Raw genomic sequence first — 16,562 nt, forward strand, 5'->3', positions numbered from 1 at the left:
ATACCTGTTTACTGCCTAACATGTGTTAACAGAGAATTGAAGAAGAAAATATTACTTACAATTAAATTATTCTTTGTCTTACTTTCAAATTCTGAATATAGCATTTTATTGTTATTTACCAGATCTAAATGCTAAGACCTCATGTTTATATTATATCCTAATTTTCCCATATTATTAGTCTCAAAATATTATGAATATTATTTTTCTTGGTATCTATGAATGACTACAGTTTGTTTAAGCTACCACCAAATTATCTTCATTCATTTTTTTAACTTATAAAAAACTGTTTCAATAGACATTGTATTACCTACCTCTACTTCCTTCAAATAAACTTTTAGAAGTAGAAAAACTTGATAAAAAGAACATGAGCACTTCTGAAGTCTTTAATACATAATGTCAAATTGCCCAAGAAGACAAAAAAAGGCAAAAAATTTCCAATTATTTTTCAGCAGTAGAAGATCCCACTTTCCTCTATGTTTGATACCTTAGTAATAAGTCAAATGCAAATTCAATCTATGAAAAATTAGTGAGGATTAAGAATTGAATATTTAGTGTTGACTTTACTCCAACATTAAATATACAATTCTTAATCATCGCTAATTTTTCACATAGTTTTTATTTGCATTTGACTTATCACTAAGGTATCAAACATTTTTATCTCTCTTTTATAAGTATTTTATAAGTATTTTTTGAAATACTTTTATAAGTATTTTATGAAAAAGTTTTTTATTACATGTATCCACTTTTCTATTGACTCATTTCTGAAATACTATTCTGGGATATTAGTTAACTCATCATCTAAGAACTGACATTTGACAGAGGAGGGTTCTCTCTCAAGAACCTCTTAGAAGATAAACGACAGGCTATGCTCTATATGTGATTGCATCATGTGGCATAGTCATCTCTCAAGAATCAAAGCAACAAGCATGAGAGAAACATATGGAATCAGATGCTGTCTATACTCCACAGTTCATCCCTGGCATCTTTCCCCACCCGCTGTGATTTCTTGTTATTAGCTGTCGTGGAAAGAGAACAGACAGAGTGAGTCATGGATTAAGATCCTCTCACAAATAATCGTACAAAAAAAAAGCACTGCCACAGAGGGTAATGTATCAGTTGCCACAAAGATAAGAATGCTTTATGCAGGCAAAGACCTTTGAACAGCTAAAGACAGAAGCCTCTTGGTACACACTCAGTACAGTGATCTACTTTATCATTCATTCAAACAGATTTTTTCCCCTTCATCAGGGCATCTTTTCATTTTATTTGCTGTTCAAAACGCTAGGACACAAAGGCTGCTCTTCATCTTGTGTGCTACTGAAATGAAATCTTGAGGTAGGAAAAAAGAAGAAACCCTTGTCCTAAATTCCCTTTCAAAAGTGAAGTGTGAAAAGACATCAAGCAGAGTACATAGTGTTACTGTTGCAAGAAAGTCAGTTCTGCAAGTGCAGCGTCCAAGGCCATCAGCCGAGGCTCAATCGCTTCCTCACCCACAGTGAATAATAAGAAAAATCCAAGGAGAATGGGTTCTGCTTGGGGAAATGGAATTTCTCATTGTCCTTCCTCATGATTATCATGAACATCGATGGACGCAGCTGTTTCCTTTCTCTGAATAATCCTAAAATCAACGCTATCACACTGGCTCCTTTCTTCCATCTCCACAGGACCTATTATACATCACCTCATGTCCTATTCTAAGCAGCAGAAACTTCAAATTTACCTTTTCATTAAGTAACAAACTAGAAAGCCAAATTACCTCTTCTAGTTTGGTACACAGAGGATTCAAAATTATTTAAAAAATTTTATAGCCTTGAAAAGTTGGTCTTATTAAACTTTCTTCGCTATATAAATACATTTTAATTGCAAGGTATAAGCAAAGCTATACTATAGAAGATAAGCAGAATCAAAAATCTTTTAACAAAATATCTAACAGTTATTGCATGCAAATTATCATGGGTTTTCTTTTTTATAAAGTCAAATAGGGTGAAGAACTCAACCATTTAAAAACTCTTCTTGACATAATTTTATATGCTATAGAGTGTGTATTTATGTATGAGGACCATTATCATATAAACTGAATTATGCTTTATTGTTTCAAGATAAGATGTATTATTTATTATCTGAATGGGGTTTTAAAAAGTCATCCAAGCTTCTTGGAGTCCAGCTGAATGTTTTACTAGTTCAGTAACAAAAAAAACTTATGGATAGTAAGAAAATTGAGACAAGATCATATTTATATTCATAGTCCACTTGGCCTATGGAAGTCACTGAAAAATTCTTTCTTGAATGGAAACCTGTGCAATGAACAAAGTAACAAACAATAAATCAGTTTCCCCACATGGCAATGTAGGAGGACTCCAGGATTTTAAATCATGATGTTATTTGTCCACACCCGAAAAGTGTACTTCTTGTGACTAATAGTACACTTAGTATTTTTTAAAATACTAAGTGTATTTTAAATACACAATACAAATTGATTTTTTAAAAATTTATGTGTATATGTGTGTATGTATATGTGTGTATACCCACAGACATTTAATAGCTCTTTCATGGGTTTTTTCCACAAATAATTTTGCCTCACTCCCTTCCTATAATCCTCCACTCACATAAACCTATAAACCTGAAAGTTAAAATCTATTTGTAAAATTACCAAAGCCCTGAAAAAGAATTATATCCATATATATCTTCCACCAAGTTTTTTTTTTTTTACTTTTACTTTTTTTACTTTGATGTGAGGAAATGGTAAGAACATTCAAAGTCCATTCATACAACGGGCATTCACCTAGCACACTGGTGTATACAGTACGCTACTGTGCAATTATTCTGGTTTATTTTTTCTTTCAAGTATAAAATGTTCTCCTAGTCTAAGCTCATGTTATTCTCTTCTCCTCTGAGAGACTTCTTAGAAATTTGATGACAGTCTTTTCCGTATCACATTAACTCCTCTCAGTACAAATACAGATTTCCTTAAGCACAAAAAATGAGCAAGACTTTAGCTGCCATACCATCAGTTTCCTAGGTTCAGCAGGGGAGGGGATTCTGTTTTGTGAGGCTTCACGGCAAAGAATATTCTCAATGTTAGTAAGGTAACTTGTATACGTGTTCTCTCTGAAGGATGCTCAGCTTACTTTGGTATTACAGGGTTTTGTAAATTGAGTTTTAAAGCCTCAGGCAAAAGAACCAAAACATTTCCCCCACCCCCTAAATGTCTCCTTTCTTCACTTAGTTCCACCTTAGTAAAACTGGTCTTTAATTTCAGTATTTTCCATTATAGAGTACCACTGGGGTAGATCTTATATAAAATATTTGAACATTTAAGGGTACCAAGTAATGTCAAAACACTAAATGGTCCAATGTATGTTTTCTCCTAGGAAAATACAAAACCAGGCTCTGTGGTCTGGAAGCGCATTTGCCAAAATTGAATCGTAAAACAAAACAAAAACCCCAGAATGATCTGGGTAAGCCTAAGCACCAAAGTATGACTCTTTGAGACCCCACCTGTCTTTATTCCATCATTTTCAATTTGCCCTAATCTCTTTCTTGTTTGCCTAATTTTTAACTAGCAAAAAAACAAATCTCACTAACTAAAAATAAGCTTAACTAAAAAATGTTTCAACAAAGTGCTTATGAGCGATAGTGTTTTCATAACTTTTTAGAGGTGAAAAGACAAAAGTGCTCATGATGGATGGCTGGAACACATGCAGCTATTCTTCTAGTCCAGGTAAGAGCCTGGTGGTAAAATTTAACCCTACATTTTCCAAGAATCCCCCTTTTTGCAATGTATATTCTTATTTTTAGCCAGGAAAGAATTCTGCCACTTATGTTCCTATTATTTTATGCACAAGGTGACCAAGAGTAAGAGGGTGAATTTTTCTACCTTCAAAAACTGAAGTCAACAAAAACCCTACAAGTTTACAACAAACTACATTTTTTTTAAAGTTAACAAACTGTGAAATGAATCACCCAAAGAAGTTAATTTTGAGAGTTATACTGACAAACAGTAATTTTAATATCATATCAAGTAGAATTCTAAAGGAAATATACATACCCAAACCTTCCGATTCAAATAGACATGTTTCATCTACTCCTAAATCTCGGCACCAGGATAAGAAATTTGCTGTGTTGTCTCTGGCAAAAAAGGAGCCTGAAGGTGCACTGGCTTTGCATGGAATCTTCTTCAAGGGTAGATTCTGAAAAACAAAGAAATCTCACTCTGGTGGAATATCTGGCAGTCATCACAATGACACATTCATGTTTTCAATAAAATGCTTTGGTATGACCTCACAGCAGTAAATAGATTTGTGAATAGCTATAGGAAAGGATATGAAACACAAATGAAACTTAGTTGGTAATCAAGAGAGTATGAAAACCTATGCCTGTAAACATAAACTTGCCTTTTTAATATCTAGAAGTAAATACACATAAATCCTTTCCCCGGCTCAGACTGCCACTTTCTTTCTCTTCTACTGTTTTTTATGGTGGAGAGGAGGGGCTTCTTTTTCATCTGTGTATTCTGTCAGTATTTCTCGTAAAGTATCTATAAATGTATTTCTCATTTGTGAAAGGAGAATGAAACACAAATATGAATATGAACATAGATAAAATGTAACATACACAACTCCATTCTTATGTGCATACATAGACACACAATAAGAATTACACAAGAATTATAAAGTCAAAACAGAGCAGCAGAATTATCTAACATCCAGAAGACTCTATCACCAATACCAAGAAAAGGAAATATTAAAAATTTTCATCTTTCAACAATAACATGCTACCTTCATTCTTTCAGACTATTTCCTTTTAAATCACAGATCATTGCTCTATTATGTAATACAAAAATAATTCTGGTTGGATTTCTGCTATCTGAACTTGAAACATATTTACATATTCTGCATCATTTCTCTTCCAGGATAAGAAAATGTTTAAGATAAGGGAGCGTGTGAACCTGGACAGAATTTTCTATTATTAATCTTGAAATTTTTAACCCTAGAAAGCTCCCTTGCCATACCAAACGTTATAAAGAATTGCATGAGGTAATTTTTGTTCCTTTAATAGAATATAACCAGTTTTCGTGGCATTCCAGGAAGTCAGAGTTTGATTCTATGTGATGTGAAAGCCTGAGCCAAGTATTTGATGATTTGGGCTAGACAGAGCTTTGCCTCTGAAAGCAAAAAAGATCAAGGGGGAAGCAATTTATGATTTAAATTCATATATAGGATTATTCCTTCTATTCTCTGTGAACAAGAAAATATAAACAAAATGTTGCTGACTGTTGAGGTCATTTACAAAGATGGTTATAAAAAATGAAATGTGGTCTTTGTGTATTGGTGAAGCCTGCAAATATCAAACTATTACTAGGTTTTTCCTGTCCAATGATTTTATAGTTACATAACTAATATATTCAGTTACTAAGTCACTCATAGAGTGTGTCTGTCTAATATCCAAGATCCGTCTCTTTGTTGTTAAGTTTGTTTTAGGCTTAGACATAATAAAATTTTTTCATGAATATACATATATTTATATAGATACATATAACAATGTGCATGCATGCTCAATTGCTCAGTTGTGTCTGACTCTTTACAACTCCATGGACTGTAGCCCTCCAGGCTCCTCTGTCCATGGGATTTTCCAGGCAAGAATCCTGGAGCCTACTTCAGAAAATGACTTCTTGACCCAAAGATTGAACCCACCTCTCTTGCATCTCCTACATTGGCAGGCAGATTCTTTACCACTAAGCTACCTGGGAAGCCCACATATAATAATACCCTTTAACCAATGTGGTTAAGTAGTGGTTTTCAAAGAAATGTTTTCCTATATGAATTGTAAAAACAATAAAAAATAGCATAGTATAATATCACCTTTATAAAATATTCATGAACATCAGTCAATATTTATTAAAACTAAAATACATATATCCTTAAATCTAGCAATTTACTTCTAAAACTATATCTTGCAAATATAGTAGTATTTTATATTTGTATTATATCTTACAAATATAATAGTGCTTTAAAATATATGAACAAGTATATTTGTTGCAATGTTGACTGAATAGAAAAAATAGACATAAGAGTGTGCCAAGAAAGCGATGTTTGAATAGTGCATAATATACAAATACAATGGAACTCTGTGCAATAATTTTTTTTAAAAATAAGATAAATGTATATGTGTTGAACCATAAGACATTCAGTACATACTCTTAGGCAGATAATATACACGCACATGTGTACACCACAATTTCATGATGTGTGTGTATACACACATGTACACAGTATAGATGGCCATATATGCAGTTAAGTTGCATATAAATATGTTGGATTATAAATATGAACATTATATTTATTTATATAACATTAATTTACAGAAAATTCAAGCAGGGTATCCATCAAATTAACACTTATTACCTTTGAGGAAGGTGACTGATGCATAGAGGATCATTTACATCTTACATAATTCCAAAATATGTAGTAAGATTTTGAGTGACTTTTACATTTTATCAATATTTTCTGATTAAATTCAATTCTAAAGTCTTTTAATTCAATCCATTACCTCTTAAGTGAATCACCTGCTAGGGATTGGGAGTCCAATTAATTACCTGAGTTCAAACCCAGCTGTGTCACTTTCCTGCTGCAATAGTTTTTGACAGATTACTTAACGTTTCTGTTCCTCAGTCTCCTCTTTATTCAATATGTATAGGGGAAAAAAGTGCATCTCATTGACTATGTGTGTGCATGAGTGCAAATTAAACAATATAATTCAAGTGAAGGAATAAGTGTTCAATAATGGTTATTATCACTGCCACCAATGCAAGGAAAAATATACTGAACTGCCTATGACTTCCTTCTCTCATATTTTCTTAACAAATATCTGATTTTTCTCTACAATAGCTATAAGAACTCAGGAAAAGATTGGCAAACAATTTATTTGTATCATTCCCCTAAATTTGAATTTCATCTTTTAAACAGTTTTCCAGTAGAACTTTCTGTGATAATATTGGTAGAAATGTTCTATATCTGTGCTACCCGTTGTAATAATCACGAGTAATTACTAGTGGCATGTGGTCATTGAGCACTTGAGCTGTGGTGATTGTGACTGAGACTGATTTCTAAATTTTATTCCTTGTTAATCAACTTATACTTAAATAGCCACATGTGGCTTGTGGCTATCATATTCGGGAATTCATAATAGGGGAAATAAAGCCATTATTTGGAGGTTAGAAAGTCCAATATTTGACCATTATTTGGAGGTGTAGAAAGTCCAATATTTGACCACTTGACTACTTTCCCTCTAACTAATATTGTCCTCATTTCCTTCAAGTCTCCTCAAATCCAGTAGTCCCCCGGATACAGTTACTGAGGTATACAACTATGTCCATCATTTGGAAAGAGTTTCCTGACATCCTAGAGAACAGCATGTGCCTGCCCTAGTTACCATGCTGTGGGTGTTACAGCTTCAGAAGGGCAACAGTGATTAATTACATTTACAATACTTATAATCTGCACCTACAGAACCAGGATATTTTCCATCATTTTACTGCCACGGTGCCAGATACAGTGCTTCACACATAAGCAGTCCTGACTTTTGTTTTCTGAAACACACGGTAGGTGGGGAAGGGACAAATTAACACTGTGAGTGCCTCCATGCTCTAGGCACACAAAACATATCCTTTCATACAGATCATCCTTTTTAATTCTCAAAAAGTAATGGCCATGCATTAGGTATATAATAGTATCTCCATTTTCCAAGATGGAAAAACTGAGCTCATACATAGTTGAAATCAAATCATTCAGCCTCTTATACCATACACTTCTAACCATTCCATGAAAGCTCACTATTGCCTGGAATTTAATATAGTTCAGCATTTGATTTATTTCCCAAGGTTTTAGCCAGGTAACATTAAAATAAAGAATTATGTATTTTCTTTCACCTATTAAACCTAGAAAAAATGGAGAGAATGGTACCTTTAGTTCTCCATAGGCCGTGAACTGAAAATTTAATACTAGTAGTTTATTTTTTTAACTTTACTAGTAGTTTAAGTAATCCATTTTTCACAAAAGTTTGAGACAAAATAGTCCCCTTGATTACATCAAGTAGACATTTTAGATATAAAACAGAAGAGATATATAAAAAACGAAATGGAAATTGCCAAGAACTAATATCTTTCCTTTTCCAAAGGGTATATAGAATGTACTTTCAAATATGCAGGCAATAAAGTCACTCTTTCCGTGATGGAATCAAAGTTTCCACTGTATCCCCTTGCTCCTTTTGGTTTTGCCATATATTTTATTTAAAAAAAAAAGCTCTCAATAAAATTATTTCATTGAACATTCACAGTACCAAGGTATATGAAAATAACTACCAGGCGGCTTTAGAAAGGATGAAAATATATTCTTCAAGACAAAATTACTGAAATTAAAATTGGGAAAAATTATTTCTGGTACCATCAACCTCTACTGGGGACTCAGCAATAGATTTCATGCCTCAGACAGAGTGAGCTATGATTTAGGACAATAGCAACTGAACTTAATGGCATTGAATTCAAAATCAATCTTTCCTATCCTTTCTCTCTCCAAGATACATTCCATTCTAGAGAATGGGCCCCACAGCAAAATCCAGTGTAAATTTCAAGCTGTAACAATATAAGAATATTTACATTAATTAAAAAAATATAATTCAATAAGATTTCTCAGTAAAATTCTAGTGAAAGTGAAACTGTTAGTCACTCAATCGTTACCAGCTCTTTGAGATCCCATGGACTGTAGCCCACCAGGCTCCTCTGTCTATGGGATTCTCCAGGCAAGAATGCTGGAGTGGGTTGCCATTCCTTTCTCCAGGGGATCCTCCCAGACCAGATATTGAGCCCAGATCCCCTGCATTGTAAGTGGATTTGTTACCACCTGAGCCAGCTGATACACCCTGGAAAGTATCCCTGGTACACCTTGTAAAATCATAAAAAAATTATTTAAATTAAAAGCTAGAAAAAGATGTTAAGTATTTTAAATTATTTGAGATTATTTCTGGTATAAAATAAAATGATACTGGAAATGAAGGTCTAGTGCTCAAAGTTCACGTTTAAAAGATGAGATGGACAATAAAATGTTAAGACGTTAATTAATTGAAAACTTACGTCCACATTATAACCTGCACACACATATTTACAGCAGCTTTATTCATAATTGCCAAAACTTGAAAGCAATCAAGATGTCCTCAGTAGGTGCAGAAATAAACTGCTACATATCCAGAAAATGGAATAATATTCAGTGTTTTATGAAAAGACACAGTGGAACCTTAAATGTATATTACTAAGTAAAAGAAGCCAATCTAAAAAGATTTCATATTGTATAATTCCAAATATATGACATTCCGAAAAAGGTAAAACTACAGTTTTTATCTTTGTTATCATCGGGTTTCCCTGATAGCTCAGTTGGTAAAGAATCTTTCTGCAATGCAGGAGATCCCAGTTTGATTCCTGGGTTAGGAAGACCCGCTGGAGAAGGGATAGGTTACCCACTCCAGTATTCTGGCCTAGAGAATTCCATCCATGGATTGTATAGTCCATGGGGTTGCAAAGAGTCAGACAAGATTGAGAGACTTTCACTATACAGATGGTAAAATAATTAGGGGTTTAAGAGGAGGGAGGTGGAATCAGGTGATTCATCATGAGATTCATCACACTGGGTTTTTAGGGCAGTGAAGCTATTATGAATGACACTATAATGGCATATATATGTCATTATACATTTGCCAGATCCCATAGAATGTACAATACCAAGAGTGAACCCTAAATGTTACAATGGACTTTGGGTGACAATGACACATCAGTGTGGATTCATTGATTATAACAAATGTACCGTTCTATACTTTTTGCTCAATTTTGCTATAAACCTAAATCTATTCCAAAAATTAAATTCTATGAAAAATTTATTATGTAATTGACAGTTATTTAAGAAGCACCAGATGCTTTACAGTGGAGAAAATATAGGAAATTCAACAAGAAATGCATTCTTTCCATTTTTATTTGCATCGTGCCTAATTTTACATATACATCCACATGGGAATCATTATCTAAATGCTATGTTACTATAAAAAGCTTCTGTTCTCCCAACTAATGGTTTACGTATGACTAGACAGAGATTAGCTTAAAAATTCCTGAAGTCTAGTCCTACACTTGAAAATTCAGTTAATTGGTGAGGTTCTCTAAAAATTTTAAATAGAAATTTAATCTGATTCAATTCAACCAATCATTATTAAATCACAACTCCACTCCAGTTCTAACATTAGGTACTGGAGGCAGACAAGGCCAAGGTTCATTTCTGGAGACTCTCAGGTTCTTTGAGAACAGACTTAAAATCATGGTATTATATATGGTAAGAAATACAACAGAAGCTTAAGCATTTAAACAGAAGTTTAAATTTGGTTCTTTGGAAAATTTTAGGATGTGTCTTTAACTTTGGGGAGAGGTTGATCAGACATCATTATAAAAAAGCCTCACAAAGGAGCAACATTTTACAAAATTGAAGGATTTAAGTTCTCACCAAACCTAAAAAATGAAGAGCAATGCATTCCATAAATCTGACAGAGACATGGATGTTATGATGAGTATAGAATGCATGTGGAGAAAATGAGACCAGAAAAGTCAATTAGCCCAGGATCACAAGGGTATTTTATGTCTAACAAAAATTGCTAATATTGTAATCTCAACCGCAAGTTATAAACTCAAAGGCCCAGAAGAAGTCAGGCAGATTAAATAACAGAATGAAGTGGCTAGCTTTAAGGGACTATAAGAAGTGGTGGAGACTGTGGAAAACTAAAGAGCTCTAGGAGTATATCTACCTAAAGAAACGAAAGACCTGTACATAGAAAACTATAAAACACTGATGAAAGAAATCAAAGAGGACACAAACAGATGGAGAAACATACCGTGTTCATGGACTGGAAGAATCAATATTGTCAAAATGGCTATTCTACCCAAAGCAATCTATAGATTCAATGCAATCCCTATCAAGCTACCAACGGTATTTTTCACAGAACTAGAACAAATAATTTCACAATTTGTATGGAAATACAAAACACCTCGAATAGCCAAAGTAATCTTGAGAAAGAAGAATGGAACTGGAGGAATCAACCTGCATGACTTCAGACTCTACTACAAAGCCACAGTCATCAAGAAAGTATGGTACTGGCACAAAGACAGAAATATAGATCAATGGAACAGAACAGAAAGCCCAGAGATAAATCCACGAACCTATGGACACCTTATCTTTGACAAAGGAGGCAAGGATATACAATGGAAAAAAGAAAATCTCTTTAACAAGTGGTGCTGGGAAAACTGGTCAACCACTTGTAAAAGAATGAAACTAGAACACTTTCTAACACCATACACAAAAATAAACTCAAAATGGATTAAAGATCTAAATGTAAGACCAGAAACTATAAAAGTCCTAGAGGAGAACATAGGCAAAACACTCTCCGACATAAATCTCAGCAAGATCTTCTATGACCCACCTCCCAGAATATTGGAAATAAAAGCAAAAATAAACAAATGGGACCTAATGAAACTTAAAAGCTTTTGCACAACAAAGGAAACTATAAGTAAGGTGAAAAGACAGCCCTCAGATTGGGGGTAAATAATAGCAAATGAGGAAACAGACAAAGGATTAATCTCAAAAATATACAAGCAACTCCTGAAGCTCATTTCCAGAAAAATAAATGACCCAATCAAAAAATGGGCCAAAGAACTAAACAGACATTTCTCCAAAGAAGACATACAGATGGCTAACAAACACATGAAAAGATGCTCAACATCACTCATTATCAGAGAAATGCAAATCAAAACCACAATGAGGTACCATTACACGCCAGTCAGGATGGCTGCTATCCAAAAGTCTACAAGCAATAAATGCTGAGAGGGTGTGGAGAAAAGGGAACCCTCTTACACTGTTGGTGGGAATGCAAACTAGTACAGCCACTATGGAAAACAGTGTGGAGATTTCTTAAAAAACTGGAAATAGAACTGCCATATGACCCAGCAATACCACTTCTGGGCATACACACTGAGGAATCCAGATCTGAAAGAGACACGTGCACCCCAATGTTCATCGCAGCACTGTTTATAATAGCTAGGACATGGAAGCAACCTAGATGCCCATCAGCAGACGAATGGATAAGGAAGCTGTCGTACATATACACCATGGAATATTACTCAGCCGTTAAAAAGAATTCATTTGAATCAGTTCTAATGAGATGAATGAAACTGGAGCCCAGTATACAGAGTGAAGTAAGCCAGAAAGATAAAGAACATTACAGCATACTAACACATATATATGGAATTTAGAAAGATGGTAATGATAACCCTGTATGCAAAACAGAAAAAGAGACGCAGAAGTACAGAACAGACTTTTGAACTCTGTGGGAGAAGGTGAGGGTGGGATGTTTCGAAAGAACAGCATGTATATTATCTATAGTGAAACAGATCACTAGCCCAGGTGAGATGCATGAGTGAAGTGCTCGGGCCTGGTGGGCTGGGAGGACCCAGAGGAATCGGGTGGAGAGGGAGGTGGGAGGGGGGATCGGGATGGGGAATACGTGTAACTCTATGGCTGATTCATATCAATGTATGACAAAACCCACTGAAAAATAAAAAAATTTTAAAAAAATTAAAAAAAAAACTAAAGAGCTCATGCTATGTCTAGGAGGGGCAGCCATATTTATTTCGTTCTAACTCATTGCTGCCACAAAGAAATACAGTCACAATTTCTTGTTAGGTCTTCCAATTATTTCAGAATAATTTGGAAATCTGGATAGTTTAATGTGAAAATACTCTGGATTTAAACAATCAGATCTATAGGCAAATATATGTTTAAAGTCTCCATGTTCATAGTGGGGAATAATTTAAAAATAAACAAATAAATGACATTTTAAACTAAGAAGTACTAAATCAATTATATGCATACTTTGGAAAATTAACTAGGTCTTTTGTTGTCAAAGATGGAAGGAAGGAATAAAAAAAAAGGCTTTTTTAGACAATTCTACAGAAGTTCGGGCTTCCCTGATGGCTCAGACCATAACAAATCTGCCTGTAATGCAGGAGACTTGGGTTCTATCTCTGGGTCAGGAAGATCCCCCAGGGAAGGAAATGGATACCCACTCCAGTATTTTTATCTGGAGAATTCTATGGATAGAGGAGCCTAGTGGGCTACAGTCCATGGGGTCACAAAAAGTCAGACACAACTGAGCAACTAACACTTTCCCTTTCTTTTTTCCACAAAAAACAGTGATTTTTCTTTTGCCACTTCCATCTTGGAATACCTCTAAATCACAGCTATAGTATTCAGACTGAAAGAGTGAGGTCTGAATCGAAGAAAGAGAAACAGTCTGTGAATGTGAAAGATTTCTTAAAGAAAGGAGTGTTAGACTGGCAGGAGTGACAGTCCCTCAGAGTCTCAACAAAATTAACCGTAATTGTTAAGTATTATTTATAGAAACTCAAACAAATTGATGATACTTCAAAAAACGTTTTTGAGAGTGTATGTCAGTTTTCTGGGTCCTTTCTACGATCAAGAAATTACCTTAAGTAAATAGACAGGAAAATTCTTTTAAAATGTATCTCAAAATTTTTCCTTTCCAACAACATTTTGTACATTCTAAGGTATGATAATTTATGATTATTGGCAGCAGATTTCAAGTTCACAGGGTTCTAATATTTTGGTGAAAACTCCTTTTTAGTACACACCCATATGATATCCAATAAAGAAAAACATTTTCAAAAGTCCACAGATTGCCTTATGGATGGATTCCAGGAAATTCCTTATTTTAGTGCTGATTTCTAAACACTTTTTGAGAAGACTTTTTAAAAATAATTTATGAGACTGCAGAGTTGGGGCATTGTAAATGCCCATAATGGTATCTCCATAGATGCTCAGTAAATTTGAAACATAGGGATTTAAACTTTTAGTAATTCAAAGAGGAAAGTTTTAAGACTGCAAATCACCAGCAATAAGATGGTGATCAAGAATGCTTTTAATCTATTTAACCTTTGGACCCTCAGGTTCATCATTTGTAACTTCTTATAAGAATTAAACAATATATTTTGGAAAATGCCTAATACCAATCTTAGACAATAGTTTATCTCTAATTAACATTATTTTTTCCAAATACATGTCTACTCTCTATTTACACAAAATACCATGACGAAAGGTGAAAAACAGTTACAGCACCACATCTGTAATTAATAAAATAAGCCCACTAATAGATAGGAAAAGTTTGAGATTTTACATTCATGAAGAAAACTTTTTGTGATCCCATGGACTGTAGCCACAAGGTTCCTCTCTCCATGGAATTCTCCAGGCAAGAATACTGGAATGGGTTGCCAATTTCTTCTCCAGGGGATCTTCCCAATCCAGGGATTGAACCCAGGTCCCCTGCATTGCAGGCAGATTCTTTACCTTCTGACCCACCAAGGAAGCCCACTTATAAAAACAGAGAGCTCCTTATACTATGGCTTGCATGATTTATATTAGCCTGGCTTCTACCAACTGACCTTAGGACCACGGTCCTTCACTCTCCCACAGCCACACTATGGGAAAGTGGCTTCCACAGTGGCTTCTATAGCCTTCCTTAGGCCCCCACTTCCATAGTGGCTTCCGTGGTCCTTCACTCTTCCATAGCCACACTAGCTTCTGTTGCTACCTTCCCATCCTCCCCATTCTCCCTCCGACCACACAGCCCTTACACAGAACTGTTCTCTGCCCTTTCTACATCTCTGTCTAATTACCTCCCAACCCCAGATGATGGATCACTTACTCCAAAACACCACCCCTCAATTCCGCTTTATAACTGCTTAAAATCCACAGTGTTCAAGCGCTCTTGCTGCCATGTCCCCATGTGAGATTAACTGATAAGCAACTGTCTCCCACCAGATGGTTGAGTCCAGGAGGAAGGGAACAGTGTACGGTTTTGGTCACCACCTATCCTCAGCATCTATCAAACAGTGCTTATGGAAAATTTGCTGGATAAACACGAGTCTGAGTGTAGCCAAAGCATTTGCCCAGCAAAAGGCAACAGAATGGAATGGTTACAAGCACAAACTTCAGAGCTAGGCTGCCTGGATTTGAATCTTGAATCCTGATTTACTACTTATGTAACTTCAGGTATGAAGACCAACTCCACTTTATGTGAAATGGCATTAATAATAGTGTCTACATCATAGGGTTGCTGTGATGGATGTGTGAGTTTATATGAAAAGTTCTTGAAATGCCTGACATGTAGTAAGGTATAAGTATATGCTTGTTAGAAAACTGAAACAAAGGGAATCTTTTTTAAAAATGATACAAAATTCAGCCTGTGGCTTCAGTGACCTGCTGGGGGTTTTAATGATCACTAAAACATATAGACATGGTCTCAAAAATATTCCTCATTTCCACTTATATATCTTGCCATCCAGGATAACTATCAAATTATTATATTTCTCTCCCAAACAGAACTTTCTTCCGTTAGTTTTGTCCCCACATCATTGTAATTTTTCAAACCTCAAAAAGCATAGTTTTGCTTTGATTCATCCCTCATCCGTTCTTACTGTGGCCAATAAGTAATCAATCCAGCTCACAGCTGTTTTCTAATAAATATGTATTCAAATATCCTACAATATAGTATTGACACCCTTACTCTAAATACTTTAATATTTTATGTATGAACAAAGGCAGAAACTTCACAAAATATTCTTCCTATCTTTAACCCCAAACCTTCTAACAAAATCTGAACATCATCATCATATCAACTTTTCTAAATTTAATGCTTTCCATCTCCAGTTCACTGTCTGCAAATGATTCAAATGCTTAAGCCTTGTATCTTTGAGGCTCATCAGCCTAATCAGTCCATGTGCCAAATTCTCTTCATGAACTCTTCACATCAATCAAGTTGTTCACTGCTCCTGGAATATGCTTATGTCTTTCCAACTTCAATATTTGGTTCATTAACCACACAGATGCTTTATATTTGCCTTTTCTCTCTGTCCATCTATTAACACCAGGTCTGGGAGATTCAAATTTCACTGCTTCCACGGAAACTTCCTGAATACTCTGACAAATTGACTTGTTACCTGAAGTCCTATAGAATTTCCTATCTGTATCAATAGATGGTGTTTCAATTTAAGAGTTAAGTCTATAGATGTTTGTGATTTAAAAAAACTACTGATCTAATGGTTTATAACTGAATATCTTTCAAGGACTATGACAATTAAGGCATATTCAAGGTTAATGCTAGAGTCCCCCTCTTACTCATTTGCTTAAATTTTTCTTGAGCAGAAATGAAAGGAGTGGTATGGCAGAGAGCCCACAGCACTTCCTGGGTACCCATGGGGGCATACAGCACGGTACATAGGAACCCACGATCTTCCCTCAACTCAACTCTTCCCCAGCCTTTTCAACTGTAAAATAAAACACTGTCATCCATTTCTTTATTTATGAAAACCTGAACCAGTCTCCCTTATCTATTCTATCTAATTCATCACTAAACCCTGCCAAGCCCACCAAGAGTATAGCTCAAAACCATCTACTTCTTTCCAG

The 16,562-nt window shown here is 35.0% G+C and overlaps 1 protein-coding gene across 4 annotated transcripts in view; it reads right to left on the minus strand.

Annotated features, from left to right (window-relative positions):
• The window catches only part of GAS2 (growth arrest specific 2), a 169,541-nt gene that overhangs the window by 92,988 nt on the left and 59,991 nt on the right, over nucleotides 1-16,562 (minus strand). For all 4 annotated transcript variants that reach the window (XM_065937228.1, XM_065937225.1, XM_065937226.1 and 1 more), the window contains exon 4: nucleotides 4,049-4,190. In XM_065937228.1, coding sequence (XP_065793300.1) covers nucleotides 4,049-4,190 — 142 coding nt within the window. The remainder of the gene's footprint in view (nucleotides 1-4,048; nucleotides 4,191-16,562) is intronic.

Source organism: Muntiacus reevesi, chromosome 5 (assembly GCF_963930625.1).
Source record: "Muntiacus reevesi chromosome 5, mMunRee1.1, whole genome shotgun sequence".
Lineage (NCBI taxonomy): Eukaryota > Metazoa > Chordata > Mammalia > Artiodactyla > Cervidae > Muntiacus > Muntiacus reevesi.